The sequence below is a fragment of the Pelophylax lessonae genome, assembly GCF_965119305.1.
Source record: "Pelophylax lessonae genome assembly, chromosome: 2".
In the NCBI taxonomy this organism is placed as follows: domain Eukaryota; kingdom Metazoa; phylum Chordata; class Amphibia; order Anura; family Ranidae; genus Pelophylax; species Pelophylax lessonae.
Genome location: NC_138769.1, coordinates 333,561,522 through 333,584,990, shown reverse-complemented (window position 1 = coordinate 333,584,990; position 23,469 = coordinate 333,561,522). Strand labels below are relative to the sequence as shown.

At 46.6% G+C, this 23,469-nt stretch overlaps 1 protein-coding gene across 2 annotated transcripts in view; it reads right to left on the bottom strand.

Annotated features, from left to right (window-relative positions):
• Window positions 1–413: 413 nt before the first annotated feature.
• Window positions 414–23,469, bottom strand: part of ZMYM4 (zinc finger MYM-type containing 4) — a 209,673-nt gene continuing 186,617 nt past the window's right edge. For both annotated transcript variants that reach the window (XM_082244488.1, XM_082244487.1), the window contains exons 24-27: window positions 8,144–8,255; window positions 7,797–8,045; window positions 7,399–7,528; window positions 414–1,731 (exon numbers count right to left, since the gene is read on the bottom strand). In XM_082244488.1, the coding sequence (XP_082100614.1) occupies window positions 1,527–1,731; window positions 7,399–7,528; window positions 7,797–8,045; window positions 8,144–8,255 (696 nt within the window). In that variant the 3' untranslated portion in view covers window positions 414–1,526. The remainder of the gene's footprint in view (window positions 1,732–7,398; window positions 7,529–7,796; window positions 8,046–8,143; window positions 8,256–23,469) is intronic.

Genomic DNA, 23,469 nt, shown 5'->3' with positions numbered 1-23,469 from the left:
GAGGGTTAATACAGCACGTGAAAGTTTCTGAAAAAATGGCCTTGTGTTTAATGCCCTTGGAAGGAAAGATGCATGGGTAATTAAAACTGTGTAACATTCAAATATTCAAGGGGGTCTTGTAGAACATAATTTTCTTGCCATGTTTGAAACCAAGAACAATATACTTAAAAATTCTTAGATTTTTCTCTTTTACGGTGCATCAAAACCATTACAAACTCGCTTCAAGGTTTCCTTTTTAAGCAACATGGCGCACCCACTTTATATTAACTTAAAAAAAAAATTACAAAAATGAGACAAACGTGTTTGGTTTATTCTATTTACTGTATGCATCTGTAAATAGCAGGGCGAAAAAAAAAAAAAAAAAACTTTCTAGAAGAAAAACTTTGGAGATATTAAAAAAACTTGTAGTGAAAATAGGCAACTTGTAGGTTTTTTTTTTTTTTTAATATATTCTCAAAACCTGCAAACCATTCATTTGTTACTGCTCTGTGGGGTAAACAATTAAATAGTGTGTATGTAAGCATATTTTTTCTAACAAAGTGCAAAGCCGACAGATTTCAGCCTGCATTCGTTTTATAAATGTTTGTGGATTTGTGTTTACAGTCTTGGTCACAGTGGGAATTCTAGAGGCTGAGACGTATAGAAGTAAATCCCAAATGATTTAATATCTGCCATCTTGTTATTACGTGCCATAAAGAATTTTTTATCAAGAGGTGCGTGCAGTTTCACATTAGTTTGCCATAGAATTTTAATCAGCCTTATTAAATGGTTTCCTCAGCGTGAACATCACAACTCCTGTTTAAGCACAAGAGATATATTGATTGTGCTAATTCCACACTACAAGTGGTAGATCTGGTCTAATTGAACCATTTGCTACTGGTTGCAGTACTACTGGTTTCCAGTGTCGAATAGCAATGTAATTAAGTGGACAGAGAAAACTCCAAATCTTAAGTATAATGTGACCCCCTACAATTACTGGGTAAATGTTAAGTGGATTGTTTAATTGGAACAATGCCAAAACTCCTTGGAAAGTCAAAATGGCTTGCTACACAGTTTACATAGATTTTCAAACTGTCATTGAATAAAGTAAAATGGGTGGCACATTTATGCACCCTTTACAGTGTTACACAACACTAGTGTGAAGAGACTCTTGTCTTAACTCTTTCATCTGCTCCTACTATATTTTTGCAGTAGAGAGAGTTAAAAGCAATCACCCCTATGCTCCAGTTACAAACAAATTACAGTTCCTACTTTGGGGTTTAACACCTAGTCAGGTGTACAATTTAGAGTCCATTGCTCATCTCTGTGCCGGCCACAAAGATATAGGGCTGTTATGTCCATATCCTGTCTAGAACCAGCAGGGAAATGGTTACATATAAACAGGGATGGACTCATGGGCAAAAAGGGCAGTGTATCAGTTCCAGGTGAGAAAGTTCACAGTTTAGTGCTTGCCCAGCCCAGCTTCATGTAGAACATATAGTACTTAGGGCTTTGGAAGTTGGAAAGATGGGAGGATCTGAAAAACTTTAATCAGATAGTTCCCCTTCTGAGTCCTCTTTTGCTTTGGTCAGCTCTTCATGAACTTCTCGAACCATAAGGATGCGAGTCAGCATGCTGTCCAATGTGCCCAGGTCAATGGGCATGGTGGAGAACCACATGGGGCTATTGGGTACACAGGAGCGCTCTGGCTGAAGGTAAAAGACATCACTCCGCTGCTTTACACTTTCAGAACTGTAAAAGACAGATGACATTTAATCAACAGGAGCAATGTCAAGGCTCACTTCCAGGCATTAAGGAAAGGCACAAAGAAATGCATACATGTCATCTCAAAATTCTACCAAACAGTAAAGGCCTTCCACAACATTTGGAGTTTTTCGATCCCTAACCTATTGCTTTGCCAAAAGTGTGAAATGCAAACAATAACACAAATTCTCTTTTAAGCTCTCCTTTGGTTTGTTAAAGTGGTTGTAAAGATCAAAGGTTTTTTTTACCCTAATACATTCTCTGCATTAAGGTAAAAAAACAAAAAAAAACATTTATTAGTCCCCCCCCCCCCCCCCCACACCTCAATACTCACCCCAGTCCAAACTTGGTCCAGCGCTGTGCAAGTCTGCAGCAGCTCTTCTCCCCTCTACCAGCTCTCTCAGGCTTGGCTGATAGCAGCAGGAGCCATTGGCTTCTGCTGCAGTCTAACCAATCCTGTGAGCTGAAAGGGGGGCTGTGTCTCTGAATAGATGCAAACAGCCTGGCTCGTGATTGCGCACACACAAGTGTCCCCATAGGAAGCAGCTTCTTATGGAGGGGAAATCAGAGCTGAAAGGGGGGCTGTGTCTCTGAATAGATGCAAACAGCCTGGCTCGCGATTGCGCACACACAAGTGTCCCCATAGGAAGCAGCTTCTTATGGAGGGGAAATCAGAGCTGAAAGGGGGGCTGTGTCTCTGAATAGATGCAAACAGCCTGGCTCGCGATTGCGCACACACAAGTGCCCCCATAGGAAGCAGCTTCTTATGGAGGGGAAATCAGTTAGTCCTGATAAATTGACTGCCCATCTGCCCTAAATGCCAAGACAGTACAAATACCCCCCAAATGACCGTTCTATGGAAAGCCGACAGTCCAAGGTATTTGTTAAAGGGCATGGTAAATTTTTTGAAGTTGTCATTTTGTGTGACAAATCTTTGGAAAACATTACATTTTATTTTTTTTTTACATCAGAGCAGTAAAGTATCATCATATAATGAAGGGGTGTCCAAACTATGCCCCCCAGCTGTTCAGGAACTACAATTCCTATCATGCCTAGGTATGTCTGTGAATGTCAGAGATTTACAATGCCTCGTGGGATGTGTAGTTCCACAACAGCTGGAGGGCCATAGTTTGGACCCCTGAATAACTGGTGTGGCAGTGAGACTTTTTGATGATCACTGTTCTAAGCAATCACTTTCATGAATGGCATCCATTCCATTCATTGTGTACTATTGTGAAGCTGTGACTGACCACAGCTATTACATGGACTAAATGCGCTGTGTCTGTACCATGTGATCACTATGACCAATAACAGTGATGAACACAACAGTACACAATGAATGGCTATGAATGAAAGGCAATCATGCACAATGGTCATGTGATCACTGTGATTGGTCACAGCAATCACATGGTACCAGCAGTGGCCCAGTACATCCAGTGTCTGGTGGACACAGCAGGTGACAACTGCGCAGCAGCGCAGTTCCTATGGCGTGCGCGAGTCTGGATGAACAACATGACAATAGGCCGGATGGGAAGCAGTTAATGTGGACCCAACGCTATTATCATAGGGGTGGGACAGAATTCCTCTTTAACCGCTTCAATACAGGGCATTTTTACCCCCTTTCTGCCCAGTCCAATTTTCAACTTTCAGCGCCGTCACACTGACAATTGTGCAGTCATGCAATGCTGTACCCAAATGAAATTTTTATAATTTTTTTCACGCAAAGGGCTCCCTTTTGGTGGCATTTAATCATCGTTGGGTTTTTTTTTCTTTGTTTTCCCTAGTTTTTGTCAGAAAATTTTGTAAATAAGTAATTTTTGCTCTTCACTGATGTACGCTGATGAGATGGCACTAATATGCAGCACTTATGGGCACAAATTGGTATCACTGCTGGGCATTATTAGGGCTGCAAAGATGATCCGTGGCCTGGTTATCTGTACAGGTCTCCCTTGTGAGGAAATGCTGCTGATCGTCTCTCCTCTCATCACACGGTCAGTGTAAGAGAGGAAAAGACAATAACTGGCATTTCCTTGTTTACACAACTGATCACATGGGTAAAGAGCCAAATCATCGCCTCTTTACCAAGATCGAAGTTGTGGCATACTCTCGCCACATTAGGATGGGCATTGTCGTGCGCCATGAGGAACCCAGGACCCACTGCACCAGCCTAGGGTCTGACAATGAGTCCAAAGATTTATTTCCAATACCCAATGACAGTCAGGGTGCCATTGTCTAGCCTGTAGAGGTCTGTGCGTCCCTCCATGGATTTGCCTCCTAAGACCATCACTGACCCACCACCAAACAGGTCATGCTGAACAATGTTAACGGCAGCATAATCTTTTCCACGGCTTCTCCAGGCCCTTTCAGGTCTGTCATCTTTGCTTCTCCAGATGACGTCAGTGAGACGAAACCGGTCGAGAGCGTGACCACGTCATTTCCGTCTACTGAACCCGAGGCTTGGGACGCACATCCGGCGGTCGGAACGCACGCTACATTCAGACGTGCACCGCAAGAGAGGAGGTTGCGGCTCCTATGCCAGACGGGCATACCTTTGAATTTTATACTTTGTGAGTACATGTCTTTTTTTATATAATAAAGCTGTTCTGTGAAACAATTTTACACTATTGGAGGCTCCTTCCCTTTTTCTTCTGCATACCCGGGCACTGTACTGGATTCCTATTTATACCTATTGAGCTGACATCTTCATTACTACTACGGAGCGATACCAAGGCCATAGGAGATCCTGATTGCCAGTGTGTGGGAGCGATCCCCTAATAATCGACCCGCTGTTTACCCCTGTAGGGGTAAGGGAATCTGGTAAGCGCAGGACCCCAGGCTCAGGGGAATACTTTTTCCTTTTGCCCACCCACCATACTTTGGGCATAGAGAAAAGAGCACTTCAAAACCACCATATATGGACCTCACTTATTTAGGACTCTTTTTGGACTTTTAAACCACCGAGACGGCACATTTACTTGGATCCATTCGTTGGATTATTTTAACTGACCCTTTTGTCTGTATTTTTTCATTTTGGTACCGTTAGTTTGGCACGGATATATTCACCAAGGAATTGGCTCACCTTTGCACTTTTTGCACTTATTTATTTATTGGGAATTATTTATTCATTCATTTTTTCCACTTATATTTATTGGCACTTTTAAGAGCATACTTATCAATTGTCACTTTATGGTCATATATACGTTATTAGTTACAGTAAAACCTTGGTTTCAGAGTAACTTGGTTTGAGAGCGCTTTGCAAGACAAGCAAATTTTTAAAATAAATTTTGACTTTATATACAAGCGATGTCTTGATATACAAGTAGCGTCATGTCACAACTGGGTATAAAAGAGAAGAGAGGCGCCTCTAATGGCTGAAATACACGATAAGAAAATCAGCCGAAAATTTCCGTTCAGCGAGCGATCGGCCGATATTCTACTCGTTAATGCCCAGCCATGAATGAGCGATATCGATATTGTGAACGAAAAATACCGTTTGAAAAACACGAAAATTTCTGTCGTCTCGTTTGCGAAAGAACGATATTCTATACGTTGGTGTTGAGGTCGTTCAGTTTAAATCTGTATAACCTCATCACGCATGCCCGAAAATATTTTCCCGGAAATGTTAGTCGACCTGTTTCGATGGTCGGCGGGCAACGGTCGGGCGATATTCGGACCGTGTATGTTGGCAACGTTTTTGACCGACAAATACTTTTTCAAAAGTCGGTGGTCGAATGATCGGGCGATATTCTAATCGTGTATTCACACCATAAGTGTAGCAATATTGTTACATTTAATGAAGGTTCAACATTTAGCAGCTCACATGGTTGATGATTAAAACAGGCACACCTAAGTATGCAGGCATCCGGGGTAAAGCTGTCCATATAGACCATCCTCCGCACTGCCATCTTCATCACACCCTTCCACGCTGCGCTCCACGAGCGATTCAAAGTCTCGCTTTCAGATCACTCTACTGCAGGGTAGTCTTCCCAATCACAATTGCAGACTGACATCAGTGAGAGCCAGTGGTTCAGAAGATGGTCTATGTGGACAGCTTTACCCCAGATGCCTGCATACTTAGATGTGCCTCTTTAATCATCAACCATATGAGTTGCTAAATGTTGTACCTTCATTAAATGTCCCCATACTGCTACACTTAGAGGCGCCTCTCTTCTCTTTTATACTCCTTAGCTCCTGCTGGATTTTGCTTCTAATCCCCTTGTGGAAGCGGCTATTTGTGGATGGACATTTTATGGTTATATAACCTATCACATTGCTATAATCTTTGTTTATAGACTATAAACTGAAAGACTTATGAATGAATGGTTGTGGAACGAATCATCTGAGTTTCCATTATTTCTTATGGGAAAATTCGCTTTGATATAAGAGTGCTTTGGATTACAAGCATGTTTCCGGAACGAATTATGCTCGCAATCCAAGGTTTTACTGTACTTTACTTATATTTATTAAGAATTTTTATAGTATACTTACCAATTGTCATTTTATGGTCACATACTTATTACTGGATCACATTGGATCAATTTTTATTTTTTTTTTTTCTAGCACTCCACCTTTTGTATTCACTTTTTGCACCTCTCTTTGCACATTTTGTACGTATGAAATTTATTTATTAATGCTATGTATATAGGGTTTTATTTCATTTTTAGAAATTACATATAGACCCGCTCTGGTTTTATACAGGTCTGTCATTTATCAGATTTTAGTTGATTATACACAGATTCCAATATTAAATTATTACACAGGCTTCTATAGGATATCCTACTAGAAGCATAGTACCCTACGTATATATTCCCTTAACACCCCACCAGGCAGCGCCAATCACTTCCTTCCTCCTTTACAGGTCTGTCACGTGCTCAGGGTGAACCTGCTCTCATCTGTGAAAAGCACAGGGCACCAGTGGTGAACCTTCCAATTCTGGTGTTCAATGGCAAATGCTAATCGAGCTCCATGGTGCCAGGAAGTGAGCACAGGGCCCACTAGAGGACAGTCGGGCCCTCAGGCCACCCTCATGAAGTCTGTTTTTAATTGTTCGGTCAGAGACATTCACACCAGTAGCCGACTGGAGGTCATTTTGTAGGGCTCTGGCAGTGCTCATCCTGTTCCTCCATGCACAAAGGAGCAGACACTGGTCCTGCTGATAGGTCAAGGACCTTCTTTGGCCCTGTCCAGCTCTCCTAGAGTAACTGCCAGTGTCCTGGAATCTTCTTCATGCTCTTGAGACTGTGCTGGGAGACACCGCAAACATTCTGGCAATGGGACGTATTGATGTGCCATCCTGGAGGAGTTGGAATGCCTGTGCAACCTTTATTGGGTCCAGGTATCGCCTCATGCTACCCGTAATGACACTGACCCTAGTCAAATGCAAAACTAGTGAAAAAGTCAGAAAAGATGGAGTAGGTAAAAAATGGCAAGTGGCCTTCACCTGTACAATCATTCCTGTTTTGGAGGTTGTCTCATTGTTGCCCATCTAGGGCCCATTAATTTCAAAGCAGCTGAAACTGATTAACAACCTCCTCTGCTACTTAACTGATCAGATTAATATCCCAGGAGTGTAATTGACTTGATGCTATACTATGAGCAGTGTATATAAAGGGACAGATTGACATCATACAAAATCCTAAAAACCAAAGCACATACCATTTGGATAAGTAAAATTCATATAGCCTGACAGGACACCTGAGTGGATTGTCTGTGTTTTCAGCCATCTCCATCACAAACTGACCATCCTCTTCCTCTAACCTTTTTCGCTTGCCACCTGTTACTTTTTCTGTAATGCAAAAAAGCAGTTTTAGTAAAAAGAAGATTTTGCTCGGCTTTACTTTATTTCTTGTAACATGCTATCTGCTTTCATGGCAAGCCCTTGCAAGCCGTCATGTGTGGATCCATAAAAAGATAGGTACAAGCTCTTTATTTAACTTCTCTGTTATTGACGGGAGAAGTTCTCCTTAAAGAGGGAATAAACAGCTTTTCTACACATCACATTAAATGGTCTAGAATAGTTTGTATGATTGTTCTTTGAATAAAAATGCACACACCGTGTTCGGACTCCTGCTTTGGAAAAGGGGGCATAAAGCGCAGGTAGGTGGTTTTTGTGTTGTATTTCAGAGTTTTTGTACGTCTCATAACATAGGCAAAGGAGAGTTGCTGGTGTTCTGTCACAGTCTTTAACTGGAAGAATTTGGTGGTGAAGAATAAAAGGGTGTTGAGAAGGATGATAGGTGAGTAGGCACCAAGCTGCTTACACTCCCACAAATGTTCTTCTTCGATCCTTGAAAACAAATAACCTGGAAAAGAGATTAAAAGGCAGCTAAAACTGACCTGTAATAGCACATTTATAGACATACAAATGTTGCCAACATATGAAAACTTGTGTATGGCTTACCATTAGGTAAGACAGGTGGGTGCCAATTCTTCAACAGCTTTGTAAGTTCCACCATAAACCTGGAGTAAGGTTCCATAAAGATATTATCTATCCGCCCATTTTCAAAAAGAAACTGAAAAATAGAGAGAGAAAGATCATTTGTTATATGAAGGTTATATTACTTCCGATGTAGTCGGATGATACCAGTAAAACTGGTCTGGTTTTGGCTCTCTATCCTAGTTGCTCATTGGTTTGACTGCATACCCTGACAACTTGAAGCCCTGTTTAGGAGTATAACCAGTTTGGACTTTTTTTTTTTGTATATATTTTTGCATGTGCATATGACAACTTTTAAAGCGGAAGTCCAGCCTAATACCTTAAATTCTCCCCTACAATCATTAATGTGAGCGGAGTTCAGCCTTATGTGTCAAAATGAAAAAAATCCCAGTTTTTCTACCTGAATTCTGCAGTTTTCAGGGCTGTCGCACGACTTCAGTTCCTCTTCCTGCTGCGTCCAAGAAAGTGCAAGTGGGTGTGGTTACTGAAAGCTAGTGACATCACTTCCAGGGGAGGGACACTGTTGCTGTGTAGCCAGTGGGTGTATACAGAATGGGAGGAGCTGATCATAGGTACCCACCCAGTGTTCTCTCATCAGTAAGGATGCATTGTACATCCTAATTCATGAGAAAATGAAGAAATAATTCACACAGGACATGGGAGGGGGGCAGTGCCCATATACAGTATAGCTGTGCTGGGGGTGCACAAACAGTAGAGCTGTGCTTTGAATGAAGACTACCATAGGAGAAGAAAGCTGGACACGGGGGGCGGACTTGTCAGTGTAACTGGAAGTGCTCTGGGGTCTCCGCTCACAGTCTACAATGATCATAGTACAGGCAACCACACTAAGTCTACATTTCCACTAGTGTGACTAATCAATGGCACCCATTCCCATCTATGAGACTTTGAAAATCAGCGACCTTGAAAAGGTACCTACACTACTTTGATGATGCGACTTTGATCCAGAGTGTGTAAAGTTGGATCAAAGTTGCAATGTAAATAGCAATAGTAGAAACGTAGACTAAAGCTCCTTTTCCACTAGTGCTACTTATCATGAGACTTTGGACACACAAAGTCACATGACAAGTCACAGCCCATTGATTTCAATGGCAAACATTCCCATCTTTACGACTTAGAAAATCAGCATCCTTGAAAACGTACCTGTACTACTTTGATGCTTCTTTGATCCAGATAGTGTAAAGTTGGATCAAAGTCGCACTCTAAATCGCAAAAGTGGAAATGTAGACTAAAGCTCAGTTTCCACTAGTGTGACTTGTCATGTGACTTTGGACACATTGATTTCAATGGCACCCCTTCCCATATATGCGACTTTGAAAATAAGTGACTTTGAAAAGGTGCCTGCACTACATTGATGCAACTTTGATCCAGAGTATAAAGTTGGATCAAATTTGCATCAAAGTTGTGCAGGTACAGAAGTTTTGAATGGAATCCATTCGAACGCTAGTGACGTCTCTACACCAAGGGGACTTTTTGGCCTCTATAGCATATCTACACATGCCTATTTACGCTGGACACCAGCGTTTTCTTTGCTGTAGGAGAGGAGCATTATCAATTTGTGGCGTTACCCTTTGGTCTCGCCTCCCCCCCCAGGGTCTCTTCCAAGGTGCTGGCTTCGGGGTTGGCTTTACTGCGCCAACGGAGGATTTCGGTACTGGGATACCTGGAGGATTTACTCTTAAGGGCAAACTCTCATTCAGCCCTAATGGGTGATTTAACGATCACTGTACGAACTCTGTAAGAGTTTGGTTGGAACATCAATTTCCAAAACTCTGCCCTGATACCTTCATTAAGACTGGATTATCTGGGCCTGACTCTGGATTTGGCGAGGGGCTTTCTTCCTCTGGACAAGCTGCGTAAGCTGCAGGGGGCGATCCATTTGCTGTTGGCAAACAATCTGTCCTCTCTGTGGACTTGCATGTGGGCCTTGGGTCTGATGGTGTCAACCTTTGAGGCGGTTCAGTTTGCTCAGTTCCACACGAGACCCTTACAAAGGGGAGATTCTCGTCAAATGGAACAAAGATCCAAAGTCCTTGGACGCTTTTTGATTCGGTTGAGTCACAACACAAAGACTGCTCTTCTATGGTGGCTTCGCTCATTAGCACTACGCCAGGGCAAGTCCTTCCTTCAGTTGTATTGGACAGTGATAAACATGGACGCCAGCCTGTCAGGCTGGGGAGGAGTGCTGGGGAAGCTGTGCACCCAGGGGTCCTGGGTGGTGGAAGAGTCCAAAGTTCCGATAAATATTTTGGAGCTCAGAGTTATAAAGTTTTGCTGGAGACACTGGACAACTCGTCTGCAAGATTGTCCAATCCGGATTCAAATCGGACAATGCCACGGCCGTGGCTTACTTCAATCATCAAGGGGGCACAAAAAGTGTCTTGGCGGCCCAGGAGGTAGCTGCGAACCGGGATTGGGCGGAAAAGTTTGTTCCAGCCCTCTCTGTTGTGTACATCCCAGGTGTGAAGAACTGGCAGGCGGATTACCTGAGTCCTCAGGTGTTGAATCGGGGAGTGGTCCCTACACCCGGAGGCGTTGCATCTTCTGTGTGTCCGGTGGGGGACATCCGACTTCGACCTGTTTGCTTCTCGACTCAACAAGAAGGTTCAGAGGTTCGTAGCCAGGTCTTGGGATCCTCTGGTCGACGCCACAGACGCACTGTTGGCTCCTTGGACTCCGCGAACACTTCTGCCGAGGCTTCTTCGCAGGATAGAAGTGGAAGGGATTCCAGTCATTCTGGTGGCCCCAGACTGGCCTCGCCAGTCTTGATAAGGTGGTTGGTCGCCGCTGCTCCCTGGAGACTTCCTCTCAGGGAAGATCTGCTGTTTACAAAACACAAGAAAACAAAGGGCGCACTGACCTAGCGCATTATCCTCAATAGTATGGCTTTATTAAAAAATCATAAAAATGGCTACTCACAAACAGAAGTTAAAAATGATCATATCAGACTCAATCGCTTGAGTGTCAGGAATAGTCCATGTCCATAGTCCTGTTGAGATGACGGCTGAAGCGTTTCGAGGCTTAGCCTCTTCCTCAGAGCCCAGTCTTGATAAGGTGGTTGGTCGCCGATGCTCCCTGGAGACTTCCTCTCAGGGAAGATCTGCTGTTTCAAGGACCGATCTTCCATCCTGCTTTACAGTCGCTGGCTTTAACGGCGTGGCTGTTGAAAGCCAGGTATTGAAGGATAGAGGTCTTTCTGATTCAGTGAGTCCTACACCTCTGAAGGCCAAGAAGTCTACTTCCAGGAAGATCTACCATGTAAATGGAAATCGTACATTACATGGTGTGAATCATTGAAGGTGCACCCTCGCTTGTTCTTGGAGGCTATGGTTTTGTCTTTTCTTCAAAAAAGGTGTTAAAAAGCGGATGGCCTTGGGCACAATTAAAGGCCTAGTGTCGGCTCTGGCTGTGTTTTTCTAACGCCCTTTAGCTAAGCATGCCCTGATTTGTACTTTTATTCAGGGGGTTCGCCACGTGGCTTCCCAGAGGCGATCCCCGCTACCTCCGTGGGATCTGAATTTGGAACTATCTTTTCTTCAAAAACCTCCTTTTGAGAACATTCGGGAGATTCCTCTGCTTACATTGTCTCAGAAGGTTGCCTTTTTGGTGGCTATTACTTCTGCCCGCAGAGTATCGGAGTTGGCGACGTTGTCCTGCCGCTCACCTTATCTGGTGGTCCACAGAGATAGTGGTACTCAGAGCCTTGAGGTCCAGAATTGGATGTACTTTGCCTTCTTTTCTGGGCACAGTAAACAGATTGGAATAAAATCCCTGAAAGTGTTCCCGAAAAGGGAACCGTCACAATCACCCCTTGGGACAGCAGGTCTTGTACCGCCTCTCGTAGGTCCCTTAACCGGTCTGGAGATAGGCATAGAATAGGCATAGATTGGACGGGAAGAACCTGTCCGAAGGTTGAGACCAGAATTCGTTCTGGTAACCTGAATGGATCAGTTTGTGGACCCATTTGTCCTGAATCAAGGAAGTCCATGGTTCCGGAAAGAATCAAGATATCCCCCCACCCCAGAAACGGGTGAGGGCGTCCCCTCATGCAGACGAGGATTTGTCCGCAGATCTAGACTGGCCTGTTTTTGGCTTACCCGACCATGTCTTCTTGGCATCCCAGGAAGACCGGACTTGCTTGCTTCGCTCCTTTCTCCTGCGACCCGGCTGTATGAAAGGGCCACCTATGAGAAGAGAAAAAGGGCCCACTGTCTAGTACGTGGTGCTTTGCTCTTGGATGATTGTGGAAGAAGAGTACTCTTCCCACCCATAAGGCCTTTAATCAGCTCATCCAAGGAGAATACAAACAACCTGTCCCCTGTTAATGGAAGGTCAGAAAGAGCCTTTTTGGAGGCCTGGTCCGCAGACCAGCTCTTTAACGACACCATGCTTCTAATAGCAATCCCCACCGTAGACACACTGGCCACCAGGAGAGCCACATCCAGCGACGCATCACATATATAAAGCAGGGCTTGATCTGGTCCATTAGCGCAATTAGACCCGGAGAAAGCAGCTCCATTTCCAAGTCACCATTTAGTAACTTCACCCATTCTGGAATGGTCTGTGGACACCAATGTGATCACAAATACTGGTATTAATATTGAGCCCACTAACACATGTAAATGGCGAGACAGACTCAATCCGTCTATCCACGGGGTCAGTAAAAGCCAGGGACTCTTCCACCGCAACTACCGTAGACTTGTCTAGTCTGGAAACCGGATGATCCACCTTAGGTGGTACCAGTCCACCTAGTGGAAATCGCATCCGTGAAGGCGTAACTTTGTTTAAAGTGCTTGGGCACCACTAACATTTGTTTGAAGTGCCCCCACTGTTCATTGACTATATTTTTAAAACATTCTGGACAGGGAAACACCTTGCCCGACTTCTGGGATTTGCAGGTGCCAAAAGACACTTGCGCCCTGGACGCTGTAAACTCATCTGCCATTTTTAATGTTTCCCGCACTGATACTATAGGTGCTTCCACCAGCACATTTTCCCGCACGGCGGCTGATGAGGACACCTCCTCGCCATCAGAATGCAATGACACAGATCCACCAAGGTGGGTTGCGTCCGCGGCGGCCATATCTGCCTCAGAATCTGAGGATACCACAGAGGGAGGTGAAGGCAAAGGGCGCTTTTGGCTAGCAGCACTTTTTAAAAACTAAATCCACTTTTGACACCAGGCTTTTTCAAAACCGCTGTAAAAGCAGACAGGGGCTGCGACCCAGAGGGTCCCGCAGCCGCACTGAGGGGGTCCGTAGGTGAAATTTTGTCCTGGGACTCCATTAGCACTGAATGAAAAAAAAAAAAAAAATGCAGTGTCACTCTAAAAAAAAAGTCGCAAAAACGTGATCCACACTGCTACACCAGTGGTACTACAAGTCCCAGCCTAACCCAGCCTGCAGCAATGCGAGTGAGGAATACCTACAGGGACCTAAAAACATTACCACCAACCCGGTCAGGAACATTCCGTGCAGAAGATAAAACAATCTGGCACAGGAAATAAAGGACCGAGTCATGCCTAGAAGCCTTTAGTGTTTCCCCTTGCTGTCCAGCGATCGTGGACTAAAGGAAAATGGCCGCCCCATGCAATCCTATGGGGAACTATCAAAACATGGCCGCCCATGCATTGTAATGAGAAATTTTTTACATTGATGTAGAGCAGAAGTCTACAGCAAAATGGCGGCCCCCATGGGACACCATGTGGTCTCCAGGAGGGTCATCATACAAAAGGCATCGGAGGGTCCCCAGAAGAAAACCCCACCAGGACAGGTGCACCCCCCCAATACAACTGCCAACGATGAGGTAAGAACCTGCCGGGGGGGGGGGGGGGGGGGGGCGGAGAAAGCTAAGGGGGGCGTGGTATGCCCGAGAGGCCAGGGGAGCCGAGGGATACCCGAGGGTTCGACTACTCCATGGAGGGAGCTCCGAGGGTTCGACTATTCCATGGAGGGATCCCACGTCCACCCTGAGACTACCAGAGAATTGGGGGGGACACTTACATACCATACCACTGTATCAGGTGGGCACCACTCTGAACAGACTACCTCCCAACCGGGGTGGGGGTGCTGACAGCCAGGGGGTACGCTGCGACTCAGGGCATCCCAGGTTGTCCACGTCCCAGCGAGACGGTCCACCCGCGGGCTCGTCCCCGTCCATCGGGGCTCTGGTGTGGCGAGGCCTAGTGCTGGACTATAACCTGCACACACTCGCTGGCCAGGCTGGGAGACCTTAAGGATCTAGAATATCCTGTCCAAAATCCAGTCGGCTGTTAATTCTCCAGGAACTCCAACTAAAAGAATTTACAAAAAAAATGTTCCCAAAATAGACAGCCAAGACAGAAGTCCCAGCAAGGAACTAGGTCCTAAACTAGGCAGAAACAAACTGAGTGCTATAGCAGAGTGTGTGGGGTTATGCCTGCAGGGACAGCCCCATAGGTGTGGTAAAGTTTTTTTTTTCCTGCTCCTGTAGGGGGCAGCATAACCCAATGGTCAAGAAGATATGGAGCTGCGTCTGTCAATAAACGATAGAGAAACAAGGAGTGTGTTTTTCAGATAGAGGCTGTGTCTATCAAATAGACCCTGACAGCTCTAACCATGTCCATACAATGTAAAGCAATTGCTCTGGGATGCATTGGGGCAGGGCACAAGGAAGAAAAGACAATGTTCTCATTGGAGGTGGAAGGCTGGTACCACTTTAGGCTTAAAGAAGGGTCTCAAACGCTAGACCACTTTATCCATGTGAAGAATCAGGAAGGGGTCTTTACAAGAGAGCCAACTCAAAAAAACAACACGTCTGACAGACGTGATAGCCACCAAGAGGGCCACTTTGCAGGAAAGAGTACCCAATGAGTTTCCTAATAGTCTCAAATGGTGTTTTTTTTTTAGGGCAGAAAACACAAAGCTGAGATCGCAGGTAAGCACAGGGTTGCTGTAATTGGGGTCTGATCTGCGGGGCACCTTGAATAAAGGCTCTAACAAGGGAAAGCAAAGTCAAAAGTCTCTGGATAGAAAAGATAAGGCTAAAAATTGGCACTCAAGAGTACTGAAGGCCAAATTCTGATAAACTCCGGATTGTAGAAATGCAAGAATGTGAGCTACAGAGCAATCTCTGGGGTTGACACCTAGCAAAAAAAAAAAAAAAAAAAAAAATTTACCATTTACAGTAGAAATGATTTAATGAAGTGGATGTTCCACCTCTGAATAAGGTACAGTCAGATAAACCAGTCTTTCAAGGCCTCAATAGCAATGTTGAGCCACAGATTTCTACACTCTCTCCATTTTGCAGAGCATTTAAAGTCCCGTGACCAATTTTCTATGTTTATATAATTTCCAGAGCACTTGAGGAAGAATCTGCACTGGATAGAAAACATATTAACCTGAATGAAGTCCAGGAAATTACTAGGGCATCCAATCCCAGTGCTGGAGGATACTTAGGTCTGACCACATTACGGGTAACTTCTTGTTGAATTTCTAAGACAGGATGTCTGCATTTGGAGTCCCCCATTTTGGGGCAGACTGAGGATCATGCAGTAAAGTGACAATTCCCCCCTTCCAGGCTGTGATGGCTACATTCACTTGTGGAAGAAGATCCTTTCCTCAACTCGTCAAGTGCATCAAAGAGAAAGCCCTTTTTTTTTCTTTATAGGCAGCATCATCTATCCAGGCTTTTAGCCATAATTTTCCACATATATGGACAGAAATGCAAACCATTCTGGAAATGTAATGATTTGTTCTAGGGCATCAATGTAGAAAAGCAGGGTGAAAGACAATATCTGTAAATGTGCTGTTAGAACTAGATCCTGGAAGACAGGGTTCCTGTTGATTGTCCATTGCGCTGGTCTAAATCGCTACCTGCAACAGCTGGTTGCAGGACTGGACCCGCAAGAGTAAAGAGGCTTTTAGAGCGTCTCAAATTGTCTGCATCTGACAGAACATCTTCTTTAGGGACAGTAAGAAGTTGAAGACTGAAACGGTAGGATATAAATACCAGAACAGTACAATTTTTGGGGAATTTGTTTCTGCTGGATATAACCCATCAATAATTCTCAACTTTCCAGGAGTACCCCAACTGTCATAAATTGTCCATTCTATTTGTTCATGAATGGGGAATGTCTTTTTAGACTTTGCAGGTCTCTTAGCATTTAGAAAGGCTTGGCGAGACCACAGAGAATCAAGTGCAAGTACCGTATTTTTCGGACCATAAGGCGCACTACTGGGTTATAAGGCGCAATATCAATGATCGACTGCTAACGGGTTTATTTTCATACATAAAGCGCACCAGGTTATAAGGCGCATTAAATGAAACAAAACTCTGATAAGTCAAATTTTAGTCAAGTCTTAATTCAACTCTTACACAAACTCAGTTTAGTCTTCTTTACCTGGCGCAGGGCGTCTTCTTGCTTCCTCCACTTCCGTACCATTGATTCATTAATGTTGAATTCTCTCACAGCTGCTCTATTTCCATGTTGTACTGCGTGACTAATAGCGTTTGAAATCCGCTTGTTAAGCATGTCTCTTAACAGGAGCCATTTTTGGGGCAGCGGGTATAGAAAATGAATGAATGCACACACCTCCTGACTACGATAGCCGTAATGCTCAATCCAAGCAGCGCAGCTTCGTAGCTTACCAAGGCTGTGCTAAAACATTGACAGATTTTTGAGCGCCGCGTACCACATAAATCAGTTCTAGGTCAGAAAACACAGCCATACATTAAGCGCACCTCATTTTAAGGCGCACTGTCAATTTGTGAGAAAATGTAAGGATTTTAAGTTCACCTTATCGTCCGAAAAATACGGTATGCTGGGGCTTTTGCATACAGCAGAAATGAGCATGTCTACATTGGCATGCATTTTGCGTATAGCCATATCAGGTTTATAGAAGCCTGGTGGGTGCGAAATCATCGCCAGCCTGCTCTAGCACCGTCTCAAAGTCCTCTTTATTCTCCTCTGTTTCTACAGCCTCTAAAGCAGGTAGATCCTGCACGGACGTTGGATAGTTTTTCCCAACTTCTTAGCAGAATGGTCTACACATTGATACACTTCTCAATATACACAGATATGCAGTTTTGAAGCTCACTGAGAATTACATACACAATGTTGTCATTAGAAATGAAAATGCAATTCATTCATCCTTGGAAACAAATTTCTCACACTCCATGTCAAGTGTATTAGAGATTATGTACATCTGAGCAAAATGGATATGGAGAAATACATTGTTGACTCAAGTGCTTTTTATCCTTACTATTTGCATGTTGGATAACTGGATTTTTGACTTACCGTAAAATCCTTTTCTCTTAAGTTCATTGACGGACGCAGTTCTCTCTGATTCATATGAGTAGGGTTATGCTGCCCCCTACAGGAGTAGGACACTAGGCAGGAAAAAGTTCTGGCTACGCCTATGGGCAGTCCCGGAGGGTACACCCTCTCTCTTCCTGCATAGGATGTCAGTTTTGTATCAAAGCAGTGTCAGAAAGTAACACCAACCCAACTCAAAATAGAGGGGCGGGTACTGCGTCCTTCAATGAACTTAAGAGAAAAGGATTTTATGGTAAGTCAAAAATCCAGTTTTCTCTATTGTTCATTGACGGACGCAGTTCTCTCCGATTCATATCAATAGGGACGTCCCAAAGCAGTGCCATAAAATGAGGGGTGGGAACAGCAGAAAAGAACAAGTCCCCAAGGCCAAAAACAGCCAACCAGGCAACATAGGACTCATCAGAAGAAAAGATGAGGCCCATCTGAAAACAAACAGTAAACACCCTCAGGGAAGGCCAAAAGCCCTCCAGACAGCAGCCAGCAAAAAACCTTGTGGCTGAAAAGAGGCATCTGTAGATGCCAGCACATTCACCTCGTAAAACGTAGCAAAGGTGTGAACAAACGACCAGGTAGTCGTCTTACAACCTGAAGCACAGATGCCTGTATGGCAAAAAGCCCAGGAAGCACTAGGCGCCCAAGTAGAAAGCGCTGAAACAGGGAAAGGTAGGACCTGACCCATAAATAAAGAAGCCTGCACCGCCGACTGTCCGATTCACCTGGAAATAAGTCGCAGCAGACACAGGCAGTCCTGTCCTTGCGCCATCCGTGAGCACAGAGAGCGAACCTGACTACGGGAAGACTCAGTAGTCACCAAGTACCCCTCGAGTGCTGAACTCCATCCCGAGTATGCAGCGCACATTCTGTAGGATGAGGGGGCTCAGGACACAAGATGGCAACACAATGGCCCCGTGCAAGTGAACACTAGAAACCACCTTCGGAGGGAAGGACGGATCTGGACGAAGTACCACCTGGCCCGATGAACCAACAGATAGGGAGAATGACAGGACAAGGTCGCCAGTGCTGACACCCCGTGTGCAGAGTTGAAAGCAACCAAGGCCACCTTCTACAATAAGGTAAGCAGGGGATACCCACGATACTCGCAAAGGAGGGTCTGGAAGAACCGACTGCACCAACCAAGGTCCCCAGTTGGCGACGGAGGTTGCACCAGAAGAACCAAGTGTTGCACCCCCTGTAAAAAGTTACGCACCAGGGAACGGGCGGCCAAGGGCCTATGGAATAAAAAATGATCAAAGCTGAAACCTGACCCTTGACAGTACTCAAGGCCAACTTTTGATCAATCCCCCCGTTGAAGGAAGCCAAGATCCGGCCACTGAGCAAGAGCGAGGGGGAGCCCAAGAAGACTCACACCACGCAATACGCGACTTTCTCATATGATGAAAAAAATCATCATAGAAGACGCTTCCCACGCTTTACGCAGGGTGGGAATCACCGAAGCAGACAACCCCCCGTCCTTTGACATCTGGCCTACAACAGCCAAGCCCGCAAGCCGTCTACCGTAAAGCCAGACAGGAGATCGGCCCCGGAGAGAAGAAAACCCAAGGAGCGTCAGCGGCAAGCCTGCCCAGGTCAGTGTACCAAGTTCGGCGAGGCAAGTTCGGAGCCACGAGAATGACCGAAATCCTGCCGCCTCGATCCTGCGAAGGATTCTTGGCAGCAACAGGAGAGGAGGAAAGGCAGACAGCAGCCAACACTGACCTCGGACCATCTGCGAGCACTCTCGCACGACCATGCCGGCGTCAGTCGTGCACAGGTGACCACGCCAAACATCTCAGTATTGAACATGTTGAACCAAGCAAATGTTCTTGCCCATGACAGAACCCATGAGGCCACCATTGCACCGGCCAGAGGGTCCCGGGAGCGGGCCACGACCTCTGCACTATCCTGTAGATGCGATGCCAACAGGCCCACGTCCGGAGTGCCCCCAAGCGAGGGCACAACTGCTGGAACCACTCCGGATGAAGGGACCATTGCCCTGTATCCAGGGCCAGTCGACTGAGGCAAACCGCCTATCAATTGTGTTGTTTCCCCCATGGAAAGGGAACACCGGAACGAGGCGCTCTGCCCAACGAAGAAACATCACTGTCAAGGCAGCAAGGACACTTATGGTGCCCCCATTGTGAATGACAAGCCACGGTCGTGGCGTAGTCAATTGAAAGTGCAACGGACAGCTGCAGGTGCTCGATCCAGTGAACTAGACAAAGCTGGAACGCTTTCAGCCCCAGGACAATAAACGGTAACCTGGATCCTCCAGGGACCATACTCCCGAAGCAGAAAACCTGCCGAGGACTCCTCCCCAACCGGACAAGCTTGCATCCGTGGTGACAATTGTCCAGTAGACAAGGAGGAAGAATTCCAGAGCAAGACTCCCTAGGCGCCCGGCCCAGCCAGATCCGCCAGTCCAGAGAGTTTGGATTCCAGTCGCCTTCAAAAAGGAGTGCCTCCTGGGGGATCCCCAGAGGGATTGAGCGAAAGGGACCGTCTTGAAAAACAACACCATCAGTCCCAGAACTCGCATGCAGGTGCAAAGAGAAGACCATGTGCGGAACAGCAACAGTCGACCGCAGTCTAAAGTGCCAAGAGTTTTGACCCCAGAGGGAGAAACACCCTGACTGAGGACAAGTCCAAAGTCAGACTCAGAAAATACAGTCTCATGGAAAGGACCAGGGATGATTTTGGAAGGTTCAGAACCCACCTGAACTCCACCAGAGTTCCCACGGTGACAACCAACTTCGTTGTCAGCACCGTAGGGGACTCCAAACGGAGAAGCAGAGTGGCCAGGAAACCAGGGCCGATATGCCCCGCTGTCGCAACAGCACCAGGACCAGAGCCAACACCGTCGTGAAGACCCTAGCAGCATAAGCGAGTAAGGGTAATGCCACAAACCAAGAGATCCTTCCCTAGTGCAAAAAACGGAGAACACGTAGCTGTCCAGAACATAACGGGACGTGAAGGTAGGCAGCTTGACATCTATGGAGGCCAGGAAGACCCCTTATGTAGAGAAGCCACCACCGTGCAAACCAATACCAACTTGAATTTGTGATCTGCACGGAACCAACAAAAGACCAGTAGGTCCAGCTTGTTGAACCAGAGCCTGAACTGCCCCACAGAGCGCCTGTAAGCGATCCGTAGACAGCTGCACATTGGAAGGGAAAAAAACCTTACCGGAAATAACCGGATCGAAACTCGATCTTGCAACTGGACCGCATGACCTCCTGGACCCAGTCAGCCTGGGATCCGGGCCAGCTGCAGGTCCACGACCCCCTAGATGGGAGAAGAAGCACCTTCAGGCCACGTAGGCCTTGTCAGCAGGTCTGGAAAAAACCAAACCCATGTACGCCAGACCAGGGTCGTCTGGAACCCACGCGGAAGTCTGGAAGGACTTCGCCACATCGACTGTCCCCAAGGGACGAAAAAACTGGTTGCGAGCCGAAAGGGAGGAACCCCGACTGCGACGAAGGCCCTCACCCCTGACAGCCTGTGTCATCCAGGGCAGCGTCAAACAGGCGATCACCATGAAAATGGAGATCCATTAAGACCTTCTTAGAAGTTTGATCAGCAGACCAACACTCCGGTCAAGTAGACTCCGGTCAAACACCACCAAAAACGACAAGGTGTTATACAAGGGAGCCTCGACCAGCGCGGCATCGCAAACAAAATGCAGCCCCTGTGCCAGCTGGTCCAATAGCTCCCCAAGAGCAAAAGGGACATGCCCCACACCAAATTGCGGTGTTGGGACTCCGCCCATCAGGGCAAGGGCAAACATGAACACTGTTCCCAGTGCAGCTACGCCAGGGAGCACAGAGCGCAGGCCACGGCCCGCGCCATCCTTTCCCCCAAGTCCTTAAAGGACGGGGATTCCTCCACCGGAATGGTAGTCCCATTCAGCTAGACACCATACGTCCACCAAAGGCGGAAATAGTCCTCTGTACCAGAGACTCCCCCCAAAAGGGCAACGGCTAACGGCCGCTTAGACACCCCAGGGGAACGTCTCAGACGGTTCCACTCCTACATAGCAGCCAACAAAATCAGCAGCTCCGGGTGGTCCTAGGCGCAGCCGCCGCTGCGGGCCCCAAATTGCAGGGTGCCACGCACCGAAAACAGCCAGTGCATCCACCAGCGCCTGTCGCGGCAGGGGAGGTGGACATGTCCTCCTCATCATCCGAGGAGACAGGGCACGAGGTAACAGAACCGTCAGGGAGGCCTACGCCTACGGCGCCTGAGCCAGACTCAGACTCCGAGACATCAGAAGAGGCATGGGTAGGTGGAGAAACGTTTTAGCGCACCTACCACCACCCCCCGGGCCCAAATGCGTCCCTCCCGAACTGCCGAAAAGGCATAGACGGACAGTGGAGATCCGGAAGGCCCTGCGGCCTCCGTTAGGGGATCAGATGGGAAAAAATGGCCCGCAGGGTCCATACTGAACCTGAGGAACCCGCCAGCAACTTTAAAAAAAAGTCATTTTTTAAAACGGCCCCACAGCGCCCCCCCGGAGGTCAGGCACGCGCTAATGGACCCCCACAGAGAGGGAGAGACCACCCTCAAGACTCACTGTCCTTCAGGCACTCCCACCGGCCTTCACTGCAAAAAAATCTCCAGCAAAATGGCCGAAAACGGGTGTACCAAGATGGCCACCTCCATAGAAGCAGACTGAGGCTACAACAAAATGGCGGCCCCGCCACAAAATCGCGGTATTCTGGGCCCTTTGGGGGACCCACCAAAAACCCATCCGCACCATCAGAAGAACCCCAGCAAGGCCATCATCATTGAGCACCGCGGACAGCGCACTCGCCCGGCCCCACCCTAGGCCTGCACACTAGGCCCCAGGCTCAGGTAGGCCCAAACAGTCCCCCACGTGTGTGTGTGTGTGTGTGGGGGGGGGGCAGGGCTGGTGGACAGGAAGGGGGTCAAAATAGGACAGAGGGAAACCCAGGAGTGCGAGGGTCCGACCATTCCAGGGAGAGGGCCTGCGTCCACCCCAAAATCCGCCAGGGGAGGGGGGAACATTTACTCACCATACCGGGAACACAGACGGGTTGCCATCTCTTGACAGGACCCCACGCCACCAGAGTAGGGGGGCTGTCGGCCAAATAGGAACGCTGCAACATCAGCCTAGACCCTGTCGTGTGCGTCCTGGCGAGACGTTTAACTCGCGGGGCCAGTCCCCGTCCAGTGGGACTATCTCGCGGCCGACCCAGCGTGGAGCTAAGGCCTGCAAACGCTCACTGGTCAGACTGGGGTGACCACTGGATATGGGGGTCCAGTCTGTCGCCCAGCCCGGCATAATTGCTTGAAAATCTCACAGGAAAAAAAGTTCCGGAGAAAAAAGGACTAGCAAAAAAAAATCTACATAAATACTTTATATGACAGGACCAGAGATCCCAGCAAGGAACTCCTGACTCCTTACTCCTGACTAGGCAGATTAAAACTGACATCCTATGCAGAAAGAGAGAGGGTGTACCCTCCGGGACTGCCCACAGGCGTAGCCAGAACTTTTTCCTGCCTAGTGTCCTACTCCTGTAGGGGGTAGTATAACCCTACTGATATGAATCAGAGAGAACTGCATCCGTCAATGAACGACAGAAAATGTAATTTCTCAGTCAGAGGATAACATGGAAAAGAGATTGGCTGAATGATGGCGAACTAAGCATATCACATGTGTTAGAATACGCCGATGTGATGGTTAAAGGACATGGAGTCAATATCAGTGCGGTTACTGATATAGCATTCAAGTACAATAATGCACATGACTGATGCATTTTTTTTTCTTCTTACAGACCCAACTAGAGAAAATTACCTAACTATAAATTACTACATAATATGCATATCATAATGACCATGCTACTGGCCAAAAGCCAATATAATTTGTAATTTACAGCACACAAAATTAAAATCCATTAGTCCACTCAAGGATGCTTCTGACTGATTGATACATTTA